At 45.3% G+C, this 20064-nt stretch overlaps 3 protein-coding genes across 5 annotated transcripts; 2 read left to right on the forward strand and 1 right to left on the reverse strand.

Annotated features, from left to right (window-relative positions):
* The first annotated feature begins 465 nt into the window (after positions 1-465).
* Positions 466-2974, forward strand: LOC100844505. The gene is made up of 3 exons (XM_003558151.4): positions 466-798; positions 901-1158; positions 1388-2974. Exons 1-3 carry the CDS (start codon positions 597-599, stop codon positions 2623-2625), a joined length of 1698 nt encoding a protein of 565 aa, XP_003558199.1. The 5' UTR covers positions 466-596; the 3' UTR covers positions 2626-2974.
* Positions 2975-8763: 5789 nt separating this feature from the next.
* Positions 8764-13564, forward strand: LOC100845931 (WPP domain-associated protein). 3 transcript variants are annotated; one of them, XR_002966415.1, is made up of 7 exons: positions 8767-9193; positions 10162-11954; positions 12192-12318; positions 12484-12585; positions 12700-12789; positions 12887-12978; positions 13228-13564. XR_002966415.1 is itself a non-coding variant. In XM_003558156.4 (6 exons), exons 1-5 carry the CDS (start codon positions 9152-9154, stop codon positions 12962-12964), a joined length of 2142 nt encoding a protein of 713 aa, XP_003558204.1. In that variant the 5' UTR covers positions 8769-9151; the 3' UTR covers positions 12965-12978; positions 13228-13564. The 3 variants fall into 3 exon arrangements, 2 of the variants coding, with proteins under 2 accessions (XP_024319301.1, XP_003558204.1); XM_003558156.4 differs by lacking the exon at positions 12700-12789 and having other exon boundaries at positions 8769-9193; XM_024463533.1 differs by lacking the exons at positions 12484-12585; positions 12700-12789; positions 12887-12978; positions 13228-13564 and having other exon boundaries at positions 8764-9193; positions 12176-12314.
* Positions 13565-13721: 157 nt separating this feature from the next.
* On the reverse strand, positions 13722-20053 carry LOC100822580 (endoplasmic reticulum-Golgi intermediate compartment protein 3). The gene is made up of 12 exons (XM_003558164.3): positions 19892-20053; positions 19515-19610; positions 19333-19415; positions 18945-19020; positions 18760-18827; positions 18151-18235; positions 16886-17001; positions 16692-16775; positions 14924-15070; positions 14488-14596; positions 14287-14406; positions 13722-14140 (listed from the first exon to the last, which is right to left on the reverse strand). Exons 2-12 carry the CDS (start codon positions 19600-19602, stop codon positions 14067-14069), a joined length of 1050 nt encoding a protein of 349 aa, XP_003558212.1. The 5' UTR covers positions 19603-19610; positions 19892-20053; the 3' UTR covers positions 13722-14066.
* Between the last annotated feature and the right edge of the window lie 11 nt (positions 20054-20064).

Below are 20064 nucleotides of genomic sequence, written 5' to 3' on the forward strand. Positions count from 1 at the left end.
TCGTCGTCAAGATGGACTTTCGGGATCCTGTCATACCCTTGGGGTTGCGAGGTTTAGGTTACTTGTCGTGCATGCACGCTGGTGATATATGGTGTCAGGTTTTTCGGATCGAGCGAAGAGTGGGACGCTGGTCCTTTCGGGCACGTGCAGGAATACTTCCCAACTATCATCGATAAGGTCAGACCGGGGTTCATCGGCCCGTTTTGACAAAGGCGCATCATTGGCTCGTTCTGACAGTGGTAGTGGTCGTTCGAACCCCAAAGACCTCAACACATGTTTGAAATGTTTTATATTTAAATGAACTTTTTCATAATAGATTCGTGTCTTTTTTGCTTTCAGAAAAAGTCTGAAAACGTGTACAAAGCGAGGTCGTTGTCGTGCTAGTCGTTAGCCAAAGAAATCGGTTCCACTAAAATGCATTTGCTTATGACTCACTTCAAAATGAAGGTTGCTTCGAGCAGATAAAAGGAAGCACGGAAGTGCTCCATACGGGGGGTCTGTCTGAGCGTCCGCGGTCCACTCCAACCTCTCTCCCCTTCCCTTTGACTCCCCTGTCTTTCTGCCCGGCTCGCACCGCCGTGAGCGCGGAGCCCGAGATGAATTCCACGGCGTACTCGCGGCCGTCGAAGCTGCCGGGCGGCGCCGGCGGCGAGAGGAGGCCGCCGCGGCTCATGAGGGGCTTCGCCGCCAAGATCGAGCCCAAGAAGCTGGGCGCCGGCCTCCTCGCTGGCTGCTGCCTCGCGCTCCTCACCTACGTCTCCCTCGCCAAGCTCTTCGCCATCTACTCCCCTGTATTCGGTGCGTACTCAACTCCAATTGAATTCAAAGTTGTCAATTCAAGCTTTCTCTGTGGTCTAAATTAGAGCTGTTAACTGAATGAATCCGGTCTCCCATCATCAGCTAGCACGGCCAACACGTCCGGCCTGCTGCAGAACTCCCCGCCCTCCTCCTCCTCCGTGCCGGAGACGACGGATGCCATTCCGGCCGAAGCAACATTTGTTGGCCGAAAGAACGACGACCCCGCGGCGGATCCCGTCGACTTCCCAGAGGAGGGCCCGTCCATGGATGGGTCACAAGAACCCGGGTTGCCGGAGGTAGTCTCGAGGAAGGAAGACGATGCAGAGAAGGCGATCGCGGCGACCTCGCAGCCAAAGCCATGTAAGGGATCTCGCCTCTTTCTCTGCTCCCGTACACCTTTAAATAGGAGAAAACAGAGTATACGACGAGCGCCCGAACTATCTCGCCAATAAATTTAAGCTCTGTACTCTTAAATCCTCCGGGTCCAAGAATTTGTTGCGCCCACCACAATGCCACGCATTTAATTCGGGTAGAAATGTGCGAGATCTGACTGCTGCGTTCTTAATTTGTTTGTGGATTCGATCATCAGCTGAGGAGGATAGCGCCGCAGCCGGAGCCGGAGAGGGGACGCCGCCGGCGAAGATGACCTGCGACGAGAACGGCGTGGACGAAGGGTTCCCCTACGCGCGCCCCGCTGTCTGCGAGCTCTCGGGCGACATCCGCGTGAGCCCCAAGGACAAGACCATGTACCTCGTGAACCCGTCCGGCGCCGCCGCCGGCTTCGACGAGAACGGCGAGAAGCGGCTCCGCCCCTACGCCCGCAAGGACGAATTCCTCCTCCCAGCCGTCGTGGAAGTCACCGTCAAGTCCGTCCCCTCCGCATCCGGCGCGCCGCGCTGCACGAAGCGGCACCGTGTGCCCGCGGTGGTCTTCTCCGTCGCCGGCTACACGGACAACTTCTTCCACGACAACACGGACGCGCTGATCCCTCTGTTCCTGACGACGGCGCACCTCAAGGGTGAAGTCCAGCTTCTGATCACCAACTACAAGCCATGGTGGGTGCAGAAGTACACGCCCGTGCTCCGCAAGCTCTCCAACTACGACGTGATCAACTTCGACGACGAGGACGGCGGCGCCGTGCACTGCTTCCCGGACGGCTACCTCGGCCTGTACCGCGACAGAGACCTCATCATCTCCCCGCACCCGACCCGCAACCCGCGGAACTACACCATGGTGGACTACAACAAGTTCCTCCGCGGCGCTCTAGAGCTCCCCAGGGAGAAGCCCGCCGTGCTCGGGGAAGAACCCGGGATGCGTCCCAGGATGCTCATCATCTCCCGCAGCGGGACACGCAGGCTGCTGAACCTGGACGAGGTGTCGGCGGCGGCGTCCGAGCTCGGGTTCAACGTGACCGTGGCCGAGGCGGGGGGCGAGGCCGACGTGCCGGCGTTCGCGGCGATGGTGAACTCCGCCGACGTGCTGCTGGCGGTGCACGGGGCCGGGCTGACCAACCAGATCTTCCTCCCCACCAACGCCGTGGTGCTGCAGATCGTGCCTTGGGGGAACATGGACTGGATGGCGACAAACTTCTACGGGCAGCCGGCGAGGGAGATGCAGCTCCGGTACGTGGAGTACTACGTCGGGGAAGAGGAGACGAGCCTCAAGGACAAGTACCCGAGGGATCACGTCGTGTTCAGGGACCCCAAGGCGCTCCACACGCAGGGATGGGAGACGCTCGCGGACACCATCATGAAGCAGGACGTGCAGGTCGATCTTAGCAGGTTCCGGCCTTTCTTGCTGCAGGCCATCGACAAGCTACAGGAGTAGCATTGCATTGCACCGGCCATCCATCATTTTCGTCTCTAGCTTCCATCCCATCCCATCCCATCCCATCCCATCCCATCCCATCCCATCCCATCCCACGTACACACAGAACATGTACACAAGCAAACGCGATCGAGAAAGAAGACATAAACAGGGGAACAATTTATATATGTATGTATATTAGTGCTAGTTACAACAACTGCTGCTGCTGGAAAGGGAGGATCTGATCGATCAAAGCAGGAGGTTTTTTTACATCAATTCGTTGGTTGGTTTTGTAACCATTATGGACAGTGCGACAAAATGTTCATTTTTTGTTCTTCACTTCACTTAATTGCCATTCAGTTTTTTTTTTTGCGAACTCAACAGCTCAGCTCACTACTGTTTACCTTTTTTTTTGTTCTTCACTTCACTTAATTGACAACCAAAGCTATTTTCTTTCTTGATCTCCATGTGACAGTTCAACAGCTCACTACTACTGTGTAATTAATTTCCCTAACCACACTGATCGAGTCAGTCATCGTATTTTTTTCACAATTAAGCTTAATTAATTAGCAACCAAAGCTATTTTCTTTCTTGATCTCCATGTGAATCTACAAGTGGGCAACCCGTTGCACACTCATAAATCAAAGCTACGTGATGATAAACAATGGAAGCAGAGAGGCAGGTAGTCTGTTAGCACTCCAACAACAACCCTCTTTTCCAGCAACAAACCCTGTTAGCACATGTCTACCAACGATGGTCGCATGCTTTGTTCAAACGCATCCCACCAGCTCCCCATCATCATAGATTTCTCTATTTCCCTAAACCCACCGCCAAGTAGCCGTCACCCACCAGCAACCCCTTCTGTGTACCAACTTCTCCCTGGATTCACCAGCTCTGCCTCCGGGAGCATGTCGCACTCCTCCACCCTCACCTAATTTCAGAAGATGCGCCCAAGGATCTGGATGCCAATGAATAGTTTAGCGTTGGAGCGGATGCCCGGCCGGCTAGGGGTTGGCATGTTAATTTAGATTTAATTATGTTTTGTCGTGTTTAATTTAGTTTAATGTAGTTTGGAACTGGCTCTCTGTCAGTGGGATCGCATACATCGTCCATACATAACTAATTGGTATTTGTATCGTAATATAAAAACAATAAGAACTTGAATTCTTATCGATATTGGAACTCGAGGTCGAACAATGCTCCGTTGAGCGGCTGGAAGGCCCTGCCGCTGCCGCGGGCCGGCCAGCGGCCACCGGCGGCAGCGGTAGGGACTCTCCGCCCGTCCTCTTCCCTCGCTCTCCCTCAGGCTCGCGTGATGGCTCGATTCCGACGGCAGGGGCACGACCCGAGGCGGCACGATTTCAGTGACGGTGGATCGACCTGTTGCTGCGCAGGTGCGTGGTCTCACGCGCGGCGGCGCAAGCACGCGGTGGTTCCGTTGCAGCACGGTTTCGGCGACGGCGGCCTGATCCGCGGCGACGCAGTGGCTCGCATGCAGCAGTGTCGTGTGATGGGCTTGCTGCGCCTCGCGCTGCTCTGTTGGTGGCGGTTGCTTGTGCAGGCAGCGGCGGGTCGTCTTGTGGCCGGAAGGCGCGTGCTTGGACGCTGTGGCGGTTCTGGACGGCAAGCGCCCCTGCTGTTGGTGCTGCACTGTTGGTTGAACAGTGCGCCCGGCGTGTGGCAGGGCGCTGCCCCGACAGGCCGGACGGCATATGCCGCTGCTGCGATGTTGCTCGTTGCCGGCAGTCCGCGCCTGCGAGAGTGTGGTTGGAGGTTGCGGGTGGTTCGGGAGATGGCTCAGGAAGCGTGCTTGGTGTGTGTTGGCCAGTGCCCGAAGAGAGGCGGGCGTTGGTGTGTGGCCTGATGTGGTAGCCGGTGCCGCGTCGCAGGTTGTGTGACGTGCGCCTTTGCGCCCATCCGGCAGTACCTCGGGGCTTGCAGCGGGGTGCTTCGCCAGGCTCTAGTTCGGGGTGTTGTCGTGTGCACTGCCTGCTAACTTCAGATTCGCTGCGGGTCTGGGTTAGTCTGTGCACAGGCCGTTTGGGCCATGTGCCTTCTGGGGTTGGTATTGTGGCTGGTCCGTGCGCCAAGTTGCACGGCGTGTGGTGGCCTCTGAAGGCGGGACGGTGGGCCATCCAGGTTCTTGCACTAGTGCGGTTGTCGGCGTTGTTTAGACTTTGCCGCTGTTGCTTTGCGTTGCCTTGGTTACATCTGTTTTGCTCGTGGCGCTCTGGGTGAAAACCTTGCCTGACCTTTGTCGGTGCCGACGTCGGCGACGTTCTCAGGCGTCGTTCCCTCCTTGGCGGCGGCGTCGAGGAGCCCTGACTAACCTCCATGCCCTGTGGTCTAATCCTTAGGGTGAAAACCCAGATTTGGCTTGTCGGATCGGACGACTGCGACGTTGGTGACGTCGCTCCCTTGTTGGAGGCGTTGTTCTTGGAGTATAACCCTTGGCTGGAGTGTGTTCCGCTGGCACATGCCTTGGCTTTAGCGAGCAGGTTTTGGGCACACCGGCATCGTGCAAGTGCGCCACCTTGGATGACAAGGATAGTAGTTAGAGGAGGATCCCGTGCTGCTGCATCTTGGTCGCATGGGTGCACTCGACGGGTATCGACCGACGAAGTTAGGCGTTTGTTGCGACCAACAGTGAATTGGTGAGATACGGTGGCGCAATGTTCGGGACGAGTGCGGTGATCGGCGGCCCGAGGCTTCTGCAGTTGACGAGACGCCTCACGGGCTTGTCTTCGAGTTCTGCAAGGCCGGCGGGCCGCGGCGCCTTCTTCGCTATCCTGTACTTTGTGTATTTTGCACTTAGGTCTGAGGTTGTTTGGTTGCGTTGGTTATAATGTTAGTCTAGCGGTCGTTGGTCGTGTGACAGAAAGAATGTATTTACAACCCCAAGAATAGGTCGTCGGTCGTGTTCTTATTTTGAGTGCTCGGTTGTGTCGGCTTGTCGGCCTGTTCTTGGGTTGTAAATACATTCTTTCTATCAATGCATCGAGACGCAAGCTTTGCGTTTTCTCGAGAAAAAAAACAATGCTCCGTCGAGCTTGGCTTAAAAAGGCTAGACAAAAAGTAACAACTATATTTACTTTCATAAAAGTAGATCAACTCGACTATTGGCTCGAGCTCAACTCGATAATATGAATGTATGTTATTCATAACATCTAGTTCCTCCGTTTCTAAATACTTGTCGCTGTTTTAGTGCAATTTGCTGCATCCCTATGCATGATTGCCTCTGAACGGAGGGAGTATTATGAAAAAAAAAAGTTTGAGAAAGCTCAAGTAGGCCTGAACTCAGCAAAAAAAACCCCGCAATTATGCATCTAAATGACTCTTTTTGAACTGTTCGTGCTCCTTAAAATATCTAAAATTTTGTAAAATTTTGCAAATATTGACGAAGAGCCTTGCCAAATCTCCCAAGCCCACCGAGGTCTCTGGGGCGTACTTCACTACAGGTGTTCTCTGGAGGCCGGGCTGCCGATTGCCTAGTGCTTCGGCGTTTCAGGCAGGCCCAGCATGACAGCATATTACCCTGTGATTCGGCCTTTCATAAAGCCTAGTATACTGTATATAGAGCGCCCACACACCTGAACATATCTGGCTGGGCCCGGGCCTCGCTCTGACCTTATCGATGATGGGCTGAAAGAGAGCCGCCAAATTGAAGGCAGCTATCGCAGGGAGCAATGCATCCTGACCGGATTCTCAAGAAAGAAAAAAAAGAGCAATGCATTTGACCTGGATCTGAGCTTCCTCCTACTCCTTCCGATTCATATTACTCGTCACGGTTTGTCTGTTTTTAAGCATGTAGATAAATGCGTATTTAGACAAACCGTGACAAGTAATTTGGACCGAAGGAAGTACTTTAAAACTCAAGAACCTCGTAATTGTACTTATTGGCTTTTAATTACTCTGTAGATTTATTTTCTATACATGCGAATTTTGTCTGTAACCATTCACATATATGCTCCGAGATGTGCATGCTATCTGAGGTTTTTTGAACTATACTTCAAATTCAGTATGAAATTCTAGGATGATTGATACGCGCAGGTTTGAAATAAAATTATACTCCATATGCTCTGCTCGTATACCAGCGTTTCTTAAAAAGTTTGCACAATCAGATGCTCTTATATGATTTTCTTCCACATCAATAATACGCAAGGTAAGAAACACTGGTAGAAGTCAAAAGAATGTATAGTTCTTTATGCAGATACAATTCAGTATTTTAGTTAATCCTCCGAAGAGCAACTGATCAGCGGCCCTTTCCGTCAGAAGAGCGACAGCACGAGCCACCAGCTTTCTCTGTGACCAAACTTCCCCTGCATATAAATAAGAGGATGCTCCCATCACTGACTTGCATTTGCTGCTATCCTATGCATGATTGCCTCTTATCTATGCCAACTCACTGGCCGCATTGTCAAAATGACGAATGACAACTGTTCAGATCAATCCACATACACCAATCTCTTAAATTATTCTCAGTATCTCTTCGTTTCTATTTTATGCACATGCTTTGTCTCATGTAGAATCCGTTATATGGGTTGTTATCGTATCTTCACCTAAAACGCCACCACTGCATTGAAACCAGCCTGATCGAAACGTGTCTCCACGACACGAAATATCTTGCTCCATGCCTCCATCTGTCCCAAAATGCATGATCTTTCAGATTGTTTCAGATGTTGGTATGATCTTTAAGGTTAAACTTTCACCATCATTTTTTTATATAGAATTTATATGTTTTTGTTTTGCATGTAATACTTCCTCCATTTCACAAAAGTTGACGTATTTTGTTTCGTTAAGATAAGCCTTTGACCAAGAATTACTCTATTAATATGTAAGTTATATAATATGAAACCATGATCATTAGCAAAAACTTTTAAAGACGAATCCATTGATATAAATTTAATGTATGAAAAAACACATATCAATAGAGTTTTCATTGGTCAAAACCTTGTCTTAACAAAACAAAATACACTAACCTTTGTGAAATGGAGAGAGTATATGGAAATACAAAAACACACATGTACATACAAGGATAAGTACTCGTATTTGACAGATTTCTAAAAAAATGTGCATAAATTCATGCAAAAGTTTATACGATCAATTCGCTGCCCTAGAAGATGTATGGACCATGGTGGCAAAGGTGATAGCATGGTTGAACGCGGGCAGGATCAAATACGCTGCGCATAAAATGTATGTCCGTATTTTTTTTTACACTTTTCTAAACTTGTAAACTTTACCGGTTCAAAGCGGCGTTCCCGTGGTATGGCTAGATGCATTCCGTGAAAAAAAAGCCCGTGCAGCGGTGTGCCGCTACCCCCATCGGATGGCTCACGTTATGGTTCGATTCCTCCGGCGTGCGCTAACAATCGTTAAATAGTGCAGCTTCACAGGTTAGCATTTAGGCAAAAAAAAACAAAGCTTAATTATATGTTTACAAAACCGCGCTTTCAAAACACGGAGTTTATATTCTTTTGGTGAAATAGGTTATTTGTAACGAAAATTTACGTGCACCATAAAAAAAAATCAAATTATTTGTGACTTCTAACTACGTTCTCAGATTTGTCTACTCGTACATAAGACACAACTGATGACTGTACAGACCAGGTCACTGGTTTTTCTTACCGGACTTGTTGGTTTGGCATAATTTGTTGAGATGAAAACAACAAATTCGGATCATATGGTCATGGTCCGATATACTCTCTCCGATTTTAAATTGTTGTCGAAATATTACATGTATTTAGACGTTTTTTAAGAATAGATGAATCCATATTTGGACAAATTTGACTCAAGAATTTAAGATCAGATGGAGTAATAAATAGCATACTAAATCCCATTTTTTTTACCATGTCAACATTCTCTTTGAACATGTATTTCTAGTTTGGCGTCAAGTTAGTACGACATTATCTGTTAATTAAAATGGGTTTTTAGTTTTTTTTTTACAGCAATGGTTTCTCAGCACGGTGTTTGTGCTACCAGTACTGTTCAAAACACCGCCCTCCCGCGTAGGATACGTTCCGTCGTGGAAAACAGAGCAGGTTACTTCCCCCCGCCAACCAACAGGGGGCGGCGGCGTTGTCCGCTGCCACGATCCTCCTGGCACAGCCAACCGTTCCCCCCCGCGCCCCCCCCCCCCCCTCCCTCCGCAGCTCCGTCATCGCCTCCTACCTGGCGACGCGCCGGCGTCGCCCCCCTCGCTCGCTAACCGCTCCCCCGCTCCCCCTTCCCCTCCCGGGACTATTATTTATGCTCGTCGCTGTCTCGCGTATTTACTCACGCTTCACTCCCTTCCTTCTCCGTCGCCATCAACACCCCCCCTCCGGTCTCCGCCTCCTCCTCCACTTATCCATCCCCTCTCTACTAATTTCGCCTTCTCTTGTACATCACGACCGGGTAGTACTCCAGTTATTAGTGCAGCAGTGTTTGTTGGCTGGCTGGCTGGTCGTTGCTACCTGGAGGCCGTGGCAGCCGCGGAGCGGAGCAACCCTAGCTGTTGGGGTGTTGTCTTCGCGTCGCGGCGGGGAGAAGCTAGCTAGCGGCGCTGGCCATGGAGGCGCTCCTGCCGGTAAAAAGCGATCCGATCACCAGGGTATGCCTGTGCCATGTCTCTTCTCCAGTACATGCTCTATTACGCTGCAAGCCTGCTGCTGTGTTTTTTGTGGTGCCTTTTTTTGGTCTCTCTCTCATTTGACCGTGCTCGATTTGAACCCGGGCTGTACCGTTCGTGCACCTGCACTGCTGTGTTGATTCGATGACGGAAATTTCGGCCTTGTTGGTGCATGCTTGCTCGTCAACATATATGGTGGCAACACACTTGTGGGGAGGATTTGAAAACTCTGCTTTGTTCAAGCACCAAATAATCATGAAAAAATCCTAATAACTCAAGGATTTAGCTCTGGGTTGATCGAACGGACGTCTCTTTATTTTCATGTTTTTTAAACGTGAATGAAAGGTGTCAGGGATTTATTATTTTAGCTTCGCTCGACAGAAATTGAAATTCGACTTTAATCTTTCGAAGGGATATTTGAACGGTTAAGCACCTTTTTCACTATTTTGAAATTTAATTTTCTGTCGATTTGGTGCTTGAACCAAAGAATTTAGAATCTCGTCGCAATTTGAGTTTTCAGCTGATTGTTCAGTTGGCTCACGCCACAGCCTTGATCCAACATCGCCTAATTAAACTGCGCATGAAATATTTCAGAATCAGTTATCAGTTTTCTATCGTGTCCAATGATTGATTGTATTCTAAAACAATTGGTTCAATGATTGGCTGCTTTTTAGATCAATATTGTTTCTCATCTTTGAAACCGGGAATTCATGTGTGGATAGTGGTACCATTTCATTACAGATATGAACGAAATGATGAAATCAAATGATACTAGTAGCATATTTATCAGTTTTTAAGCTTTATTTCCTGTGAAAAGGCAAAAACCACCATTCTTATGCTCAAGTTTAAATTTACTCATGTGTTCACTAATTTTTAATGTCAACATTAAAACTGGTGTCAAACTGTTAACTTGCTCTTCAGATGTTAAACACCCACTAAAATCCGTGCAGGCGTTGAGTGAAAGAATGAATCCTCTCAACAGACCAACCTTTCCAGACGGTTGGTCTATAACATCCGAAGATTCACCAGCAATGTCGCCGAGATTGTTGTCCTTCAAGTCCAACTCCAGCACCGAGAGCTACTTCCAAGGGTCTGGAAGAGTGCTGTCACAATCAGATCGACATATCTGCACTCCAAATGTGGATATCAACTATGCAGAGTACTTAGATTTGATGAAGCTGGAAGTCAATGCACAGCTTGATAAGCTCAAGGGGGATGTAACAGGTTTGGAAAACTATGCTTTACCAGATAATGGTTACATAATGGGCACACACCTCGGAATGTCTCTTGATGTGATGCTGATCGAGATAGATGAAAGGTTCAATGCCCTGAAGCTGCTGCTGGCCGTCGTGTTCCGGCAAGCTAGGGAGATGCTTGGCCTGACCAGCCCGTCGGTTACTGATCTCCAGTGGGAGCATGAGTTGCAACTGGAAGTCGTCAGTATTACAATCGGAGAATGCATTAGTGGCCTGCAAGAGGAGCTAGAGAGGAAGCTGTATGAACAAATGTCTGTCACAAACACAATGAGTAAGAATTGGCAGGAAGTTGTAGCTCAATTTGCCGCGATGCGCGAAGACCTGGGTGCTGTTTCTAAGCTGTTGTTGCCTTCAGTACCAGAATCACATATTTCTCACAGTAAGAGTGAAAGTTCAGGCAACAGGAGCAGTAGGTGGAAATATAATTTATTTGGAAAGAAAACAAAGGAGGAGCATTCTTCATCGCGCTCTGAGGGAAGCAAGAGTTTCAGGAAACAGAAGTCCATGGTCATCTCAGAAAAATCTGACTTCCGTCATCTAAATGCTATGACTAAGGAAGAAACAATAAGCTATTTTAAGTCCGAGATAAGCAAATTAAAGAGGACGCATGAATTGGCCCTGCAAGAAAAGACAGAAGAGCTCTTCAAATTGAAGCGGGAGAAGGGATCACTTGCTCTTCAGAATGACGTGGAGTTTGAACCTTTAAGAAGGAAAATCCCAGAGATCATCACTAGAATGGATAAAATCATTTCCAAGAATATAAAGGTGCCCGCACTTCGTGAGACTCACACTGACAAATGCAGACTCGCAAGCAGAATTGATTCTTTATACTATGACAATCAGCATCTTAGAGGTTTGCTTGCAGATAATATGAATGATGTTAAGGTATTATCATCTCAGCTGTCTGAAGCCAGTAGAGACATGTCTCTTCAGTTTTCGTCGGAAGAAGAACTCTTGAGGAAAATTGAGAAAAGTAAAGATGAGTGTGAGGATCTCCTAATTGAAGGTGTTGTTAAGGATGGGCTATACCGCACTGTTACAGGAAGCTTACTTAATGATTCTATGCACGAAATGCATGATGCTGCTCTGAATTTTGACGCGAAACTTTTTTCACTTGAAGCTGTGATTTCTGAAAAGGAGAAGGCGTTGTGTTTATCAAATGAAGAAAATTGGAAGTTAAAGGAGAAACTTGCAGCCCTAGAAAAGGAATGTTTATTCAGAGATCATCAGGAAGATCCAGAAGTCATCAAGCAAGAAAGTGTCGAGATGATTTTGTGTGATATCGAGGTGGAGCCTCAAACATCACCAGGAATATCACACGAGTATGTTGAACTTATCAAACTGAACAGAAATATGGATTATGATGGTGCTCTCAGTAAAAAGGAGCAAGAAAAGCAACTGGAGTGCATTTTGATATCTATTATGAAGTTGTCAAAGGAGTTTGTGGAGATTGAGCAAAAATTGTCAACAGAAAGAACTGAAAACAGGTTGGTCCATCCTTCTTTTCAAATACAAATCCAATATATGCTTTAATTTTCATTTTCATGTAAGTTTCATATGTTATGTAAGTTAGGTTTTAAAAGTCTATATGCTATGGCTTGTGAAGACTGCAGGGTAAAGACTGGCCATCGACAAATCCTTATCACGATTGCAACTTCTAGGTTGCATAATCTCTTTTGAGAATACACTCCATTATAACTTGACGCAGTTATTGTTGATTTCAGATCAAAGGATTTGAGCGATCATTGCAGTCACATGGTCAGACAAGCCATGGTACTAACAAAAATAAGCCTCTGGTACAAACAAATGCTTGAAACAAGGCGTTCTGAGCTCCAAAAGGCTGAAGCTAAGGTGTTCCTTTGTTTATTTTTTCTATCTGCTGGGCTATATTGTCAAACATTACAGTTTTCTTCATATAGAGTAGGGTTTGTGGATAGTTTCCTGTCTACAAATTAACTAATACATGCATACTGATAAAAGTTTTTAAAATTTTAAACGTTTTTATACGTGCTTCAGGTCGTCATTTTGGGCGACAAAGTTAATGCACATTTGGGCCTTCTCCAAAAGATGCATGTAACTCTCGATCACTACTCTCCTACATTGCAGCAATATCCAGGGGTAAGTACCACAAGTGAATGTATGTTGATTCTTCTTATTCATGTCATAAGTTGCTGCTTGGGTTCATCCCTTCTACTCCCTCTGTCCCGAATTAACTGACGTGGATTTGTATAGATTCTTATACAAATTCACGTCAGTTAATTTGGGACGGAGGGAGTAGCATGTTGAGTTTGGCACCCATAGAAGTTGTATGTGTTACAATTGGTAAGAGTCTACATGCCTACATCCATGTGAGTCATGGTGATTTTGTTCGATAGCAAGAACAGCTGAATTTAATGTGGTGTTGATGCTTTGTGTGCAGTTGCTGGATACTTTCTTGAAGACATGCAAGCTCGTCGCAGGTTTGAGAAGTAGACAGGATGAAGATGATGCAACATAAACGAGGGTAGCTAGGTGAGATGACCCTCACTAGAAAGATGTTTTTAGTCAAAACTCCAAGCAGTACAAACTTGAGAGCAGTGGCCTTTGCAGCCAGTAGCATTCCTTTTGCAAAGTCATTACAGAACTATCTTTAATTTTTCACAATTTCACAACATTCTGATTTCAAAATTTACAACGGTTTCATACATATTTCTATATAGAACATTATGGTGTGTTGTTGTTTGACTATTGACTAACTTTCGCATTTTACAAACAATGCAGGCTTTAGACTGCTTGAGTGTGGCTTAGGACCCAGGAGATGATAGGTAGATACAGCTGATGCCCAGGCTCATGTGCTTAGCCATGTGACTCAGTAGATTAGATCGAGAGGATTCTTTCAGGCTTGAGTTTTGATGTCTGTATATTTCAAAGCGATTGAACTGGTACTTGACTTCTGATCTGCAGTTACAAGTTCATATAAGCATCTTGATGTGGATCATGCATGCCATCGTAGTTACAAGTTGGGATTTGAGAATGTAGTGTTCTATATATCGTGCACATGATGGTCGCGTGCTGTACAAAATAACTATAAATTATAAGGGCTGCTTGGAATGCATGATTTCTCTTGCATATGTTGGAAACTGTCAATTCCGTGAAATTCCGACATTCCAAAGTCCAAACAGATCTTGTTTGTCAAGTTGTGAATTAGAGATTGATACATAGGTACATATTTTGCCTGTCAAAGCTGTGCCTTCAAGTGTGCCTGCATACTAGTATTATAATTCCAAGTATCGCAGTATACTTTTTTGCACTATTGCTCACATTGGGGACATATCTTTCTATGGCACAGTTAAGGTATCACAACGTTTGCTCCCCAGAAACATGACACCAACGGTACCTCAGTGCATCGGTTCATAACAAAACTGCATACTTGCACCAATGCCAATCTAACATGAGTAATCATAAGACTAAAACATAATTTTGAGTTATAGATGCATGTCGCATACAAAACATGACATCCACAGAGGGGAGTGACCGTGCTTTGATCAGTTAGTTGAGACAACACGCTGTATGACTGACTTGACACAAGTAGTTTCCTTCGTTCGGCATGCGATGCACAACTATCGCAATACACTTCTGGGTTTTGAACTACTGACAGATTCGATAATCCGGTACATCCATCGGTCAAGCATTCCTGTATAGCACAAGGCAGAAAAAGTTGGTATCAGTTTGGTAAAGTTTTGATCTATAGACCATCCTGCAAGAAAGATTATATATGACACTATCGTTACTGAAACACCAGCATATGGCAAAACACAATCTTGTAGGCTGGAAATAAACCTGTCATTGCAAATGTACCCCCAAGAACTGCACACAGGCGAGTTATGAAATGTAGGAAGTTACGTCTTTCTTCTTTGATGGTGACTGTGATTGGTGAGAGATCATACAGGAAGTAAACAGCTGCAGAAGGAAAACAGGTTAGTCCTGAAAAGAGCTGAACATGCCATACTTGGGGAGGGGAGTTGAGGATGCATGGATTACCTGGCCAGGATCTATCAGCTGGGCGAATGGGAACAAAATACTCTGTAACGGAAAACTGATTTGTTGGCAATACTTGCTTTGAGAGGTATCTGTATTCGGTTGGGACAACCTGCATATCAATTTGAATAACATATGACAAGCTTTTCTCACAGAAAGCAACTGATTACAGAGAAAATGAAGTGGTAAATTTTCATCTGGGCTGCAAGTGACCTTTCGGTGATTGTATGTACAAATCAAATCTAGTCAGCCAACTTGACATGGGCTCACTGGGAAAGTGTAAAACAGGGGATACTTCTTTTGGCCTACTGATGACCTCGTATCTAGAGGATATAAAGTTGTATTTCATGATTACATTGTTTGTTGCCACCAAATGTCGAGTGTCTTTCTAAACATGCCTGATTACAGTGGAGAAACTACTAAATGAATGGCTACTAACCTTGATATAGTATTTGAATGTCCCACTTGCATCATGGAGTATCCTTGTAGTATCATCCAGTGGATTATGAATTCCAGGGTATTTCGGACCAAAGGACAGTTCATGTATAACGTGACTGACGTTGACATGGCTTGACCCTTCAAAAATCTGCATGCAACATATAAATAAAGATTATTTATAGGTAATGATCAGCTGAAAAGTGTACTGACAGTGCAATGAAAAGATAATGTAGAAAGCAGAGGTGGGGAGCCCTCTCTTCAGTAAGACTTAGATAAAAACACAAAGTCCACCTTATCTGCTTTTGAAGATCAAAATGAACAAAAACAATGATTTTGTTTCATTAGAAGAATGCATTTACATTAAAACTAAAATGCAAATAGACGTCACAGAAAAAAGAAACAATTCTAACTTCTAGAAATGGCTGTAAACAGCATTGCACAATTATATTGCTGATACTTAGCCAGGGATTTACTTCCCTTTTTGTTCCAATCCTATCCCTGTTTGATGTGTGAAATTGATTTCAGTTGTTTTCTGGCTGCGCTCGTCCTACTTTCTTCTCATATCGTCATCTTTAAATTTTGCATTTTCCTCATCTCTCTTAATCACTGTATGTGCTTACCTTCAAAATAGCACAAAGTAAAACCTGATCCCATCTCTCTTAATCACTACCCCGACTAGTTTTAAGTCTTTTCCTGCACAGGGGCCTTTGGCCTTTTTTCTTCCTCTTCTTCCTTCTTTTTGAGCCCTGTTAGGTCTCACCTTTGCTTCTTTGTTTGTATTTGCGCTTCTTGCGCTTTCTTCTTAATGAAAATGACACGCCGCTCGGCGTGTTCGAGAAAAAAAAAACTGATCCCATCCAGGTTTACAAATACTGCCCTAGCTGGGGATGCCTGGGATTCATCACAAGTAGGGACCCCGACTGGCCTTAGTGGTTTCAGTTTGGATTTCGATCCCTATACCCAGCCACCACTCAGGAATATGTTCTGTTACAAACTTAAATGATACCTTATGAACAAAATCTAAGTTCTTCATACATTAGAAAGTAGCTACTTTCATAGTTTTTAATACGTCGCCATCTCGACGCTACAATGTCGTGGCGCCCCTGGCCTCCGTCGCGTCGACCCACGCGGCATCCGCTGACGGTACAGCCGCTGTAGCGGTTGAAATACGACGCCACACCGGTACACCACCAAACAGGCAGAGCAGGCGCGGGCGGGTGAAATGTCCGGCGCGGGCGGGAAATAGCAGGCGCGCGCGCGGGGGAAGGGGAAATTGCAGGCGCGCAGGGGAGGGAGCAAGAGAGAGGAGAGGGAAATAGGGATCGACTGAGAAATTGGGGCGGAAACCAGTCCGCGCGAGGGAGAAAGAGAGGAGAGGGAGAACAAGAGAGGAGAGGGAATCGATCGAGTGACCTGCATCCCCCATCGCTGTGCTGGCGGTTCCATCCGGCTCCATCCCCTGTCGCCAGCGGCTCCAACCCCCATCGCCACTTTGTTCTGGTCCTCTCGCTCCCTCCCTCTACTCTGTTCTATTTATGTGAAGTCGCAACGCCACACGCCACAAGCGTTGTAAAGCTGTGAGGGGGGTGGGTCGCCGCAACTCGCCACGCCGTATTCAAAACTATGGCTACTTTCCTAGAAGCTTGGATTTATATTCTAGGAATCTTACTGAGTTACTGTACAGTATAGTTAAATAAAGCACAAATACTTCACAAAAAAATACATATTGAAGAACAACACTAAAGTATCTGCGGTTTTTAACAAATAACCTTCTCTGCGACATAAATGTTTAAACCATGCACCGATATATGGAAGTTACCAGCAACCCTCTGCACGTCCAACATACCATATACCTGTAAAATTTGAAGGTGTAATTTTATAACAACACGATAGAATGTGTTTGATGACCACAACCCTAAATATCATTAGGAAAATGAACAAATACTGGTAGAAGAAAACTTACTCGGCATCCTTCACCATTTTCCAGTGCTTGTCTGACACTCTTAACCATTTTATCTGCATCTTCGTTGAAGGTGTGCTCGGGCTTCTTTTCTTCATCATGATGCTCATGGCCATTGTCTGGTTTAAACTTTAATGCGTGAGCCAATTACATATAAGAAATAAGCACTGAAACAATCTTACATCAAGCCAATTTCCCCGAAGGAAAAAACAAGGAAAACTCAGCACATTTAGAAGCCAATAAAAAACAGGGAGTACTTATTAGTTATTATACTTAAATAACACTATGAAAGCAATTAGCGTTGAAAGTTTATCATGAAAACCTAGAATAAATAAACCAGCAGGGTGACAGTTTTAAAGGAGACAGATAGTTCATTATAGCAATCATTTTTCTATTCGTTGTACATACTGCAAGTCCATAACGACTACAGGCCATATGCTGATGTTGAGCTAGCACACGCTAGCAAGATATAAATGCTACCAACTTTGAGATACTATTTCTACGTTTGGGCTTATTCCAGCAAGCAGATTGAATGAAACATTATATGCTTCTAGCTAAAAGAATTGGCCCATCATATTAAACATTCTAACTAAGCATGTCTGTGCACCAGATGAAACTACAAGGCATATTGGTCCATCAAATGAAACATCCTAGCTAAGCATGTATGTGCATCGATTGCAATGAAATAGTAGAACCACAGAGCAAATTGGTCCATCAAATGAAACATTCTAGCAAAGTATGTTTGTGCAACAATAGACTTATCTACAAAATATGCTGCCCATCAATTTTATTAATGTAGCCTGTATAGTGATGATATGTTGCTGGCAATTTCTAAATATTGACTGGCCATTGATATCACTTGCTTGCAAGCCTTGCCTAGTGTCAAGAGACAATTTAACAGCCCTAAATTCTTTGAAATATTCACCATTGCGGCCTGGAATATTTGGAAGCAGCGTAATATTTGATTTTTTTAAGAGGACGCCCTACATTCTGTTACATCTACTTTGATAGACTCTTTTCAATAATGTTTTGAGAGTGAACCCCTCTTGTACATATGTAGGGTGCTTCCATTTCACCTATATAGTACTCCTACTTAAAATTATCATCCAAAGGATATAACAGAAAATAATCATTAGCAGCAGGCTATGACTTGTATACAGTGAGCGAAGTAAGAAATAATATATGCAACATGTATTGAACATATATCTTTTTGTACGGCAACTTAGTGCTACATGTAATTATCCTTTTGTGGAGGGAACAGAACATACCATGATGGTGAGCCCCATGCTCTTTTTCAACTAGATCGGACAAGTACTCGGTACCAATGATGGTGCCATACTTATCCAGGCGAAGCTACATACAACAGAAAAAAGGCGACGCGAAGTATCAGACACAACAGCCAGATTCTGAACAGTGAAAATTTCACCATTTCATAATGCTACGAGGGGGTTTGGATTGGCACAATTTCATGAGTGAGCTTTGGTATCTAGTTCAAGTTTATCGAAGTTCACACAAAAAATACCCCTCATCCAAACAGGCTCTACAGTGTAACTTCACTGAGAAAATACAAAGTTTTCTGGAGATACAAAGAATATTGTTTTGACAAGAGCAAGACATTAACCACAGCCAAAAGTGCATGTTCTCTGCAACCTACACTAATGTAAGAAAACAACTTGCAAAAATAATCTAGCATACAGGCCCGCTTCATGGATGGTAGGAACAAGCATTAACGCATTTGCTTCTCCATATCAAGCAATAGAGATAATTACTAACTAGTGCAGCTACTGTATTACCTATTAGGACATACATGCATCTCATTTGATACCATGCTGAGTTGCATGCATTGAAAGTAACAGATTTCTTATGTTAGACAGTACCTTCCAAATATTTGTATGCAAGTCAACCTCATGTTTGCCAGACATGTCAATCGCATCCACACTCAATACTGAATAACAACAAGAGACAAAATAAATATCAAAATCATGAAAATCCTTGTGCAAATGAATGTCCAAAGGGAAAACCGTATCGAACTTATACTGGGTATATTTAATCAATAGCTGACCTTCGCACGGTAAAGAAGGAAATGACATATTTATATGAATTGGCAGAGTTTCTCCTCGTTTCAGATCTACAGACATCTGCAGACATTAAAAAATAAACCGAGACGAGTTTATGACCAGACCTTGATGTTGACAGAGAAAACAAGGGAAAGAAAACCACTGTGTCCAAGCGTGTTTTCTATTATATATAAACAACAACTAGCAGATATTTACAATAATAAGACTATTGAAGTACATATGGTTTTTTATGAATGTAATTGATCATTTCTGATTGATAGGACATGCTTTTGTTGTTAGGCAAATTCTTTGGTCAGACTGGTTTTGTATGTTGTACTAGCATAAGTTGCACATGCTAGCCATACAATAAAAGGCAGTGAGAACCAACTATACCTGATGCATAGTGTAGGTTGTGAGATAAAACTTCAGCTCGTGCACGAAGAGTGTAAACATTATAATTAGCCCAAAAATCGTCACTGTCAACATATCAACGATGATGCAAGTTAAACATAGATCTCCAAAACATAAGCAACCAGCAGAGACAATCATGAAGCAAAGCAATACGATCTATGTACCTATGGCACCGGAGTAAGTCTTCTTCAACAAGTGGTCTTCCGCATGCGGAAACGCATTGAAGTTCTTCAGAGATGGTATCCTCCCCATCTTTCAAGCTGGCACAGAACATAAAATCAACCTCGTCAGATAGACAGATACTGTAGCAAGTCTCCGCACACAAACACATCAAGCCAAAGTCCTCTAGATTTGACGGGAATTCTCGACAAACAAGAACGAATCTTCAACTATGCCCTCACGAGCAACAACAGACCAACACAAATTTTTCTCACAAACTCGGTTCGGCGTAGAGGGCTCGGTGACCCCGCCGAGAGGAGAAGGCATCCCCAGATCGAACGGAAGGAACCTGCGGGCGAGATGGGACGGGAGAGTTGCTCACCGGGGGCGGGAGCGGGAGCGGAAGGAAGCGAGGCGCTAACGGTGGCTCAGGCTTGGCTCTGGCCTCTGGATCTCCCGTGGTCGCCTTGAACACCACGCCGAGGCCGGAGACGGAGCAGGAGGAGTCGTGGTCGGAACCACGAACGAAACCCACTAACCCGAAATTACTGCTAC

The sequence above is a fragment of the Brachypodium distachyon genome, chromosome 1 (genome assembly GCF_000005505.3).
Source record: "Brachypodium distachyon strain Bd21 chromosome 1, Brachypodium_distachyon_v3.0, whole genome shotgun sequence".
NCBI classification, from domain to species: Eukaryota; Viridiplantae; Streptophyta; class Magnoliopsida; order Poales; family Poaceae; genus Brachypodium; species Brachypodium distachyon.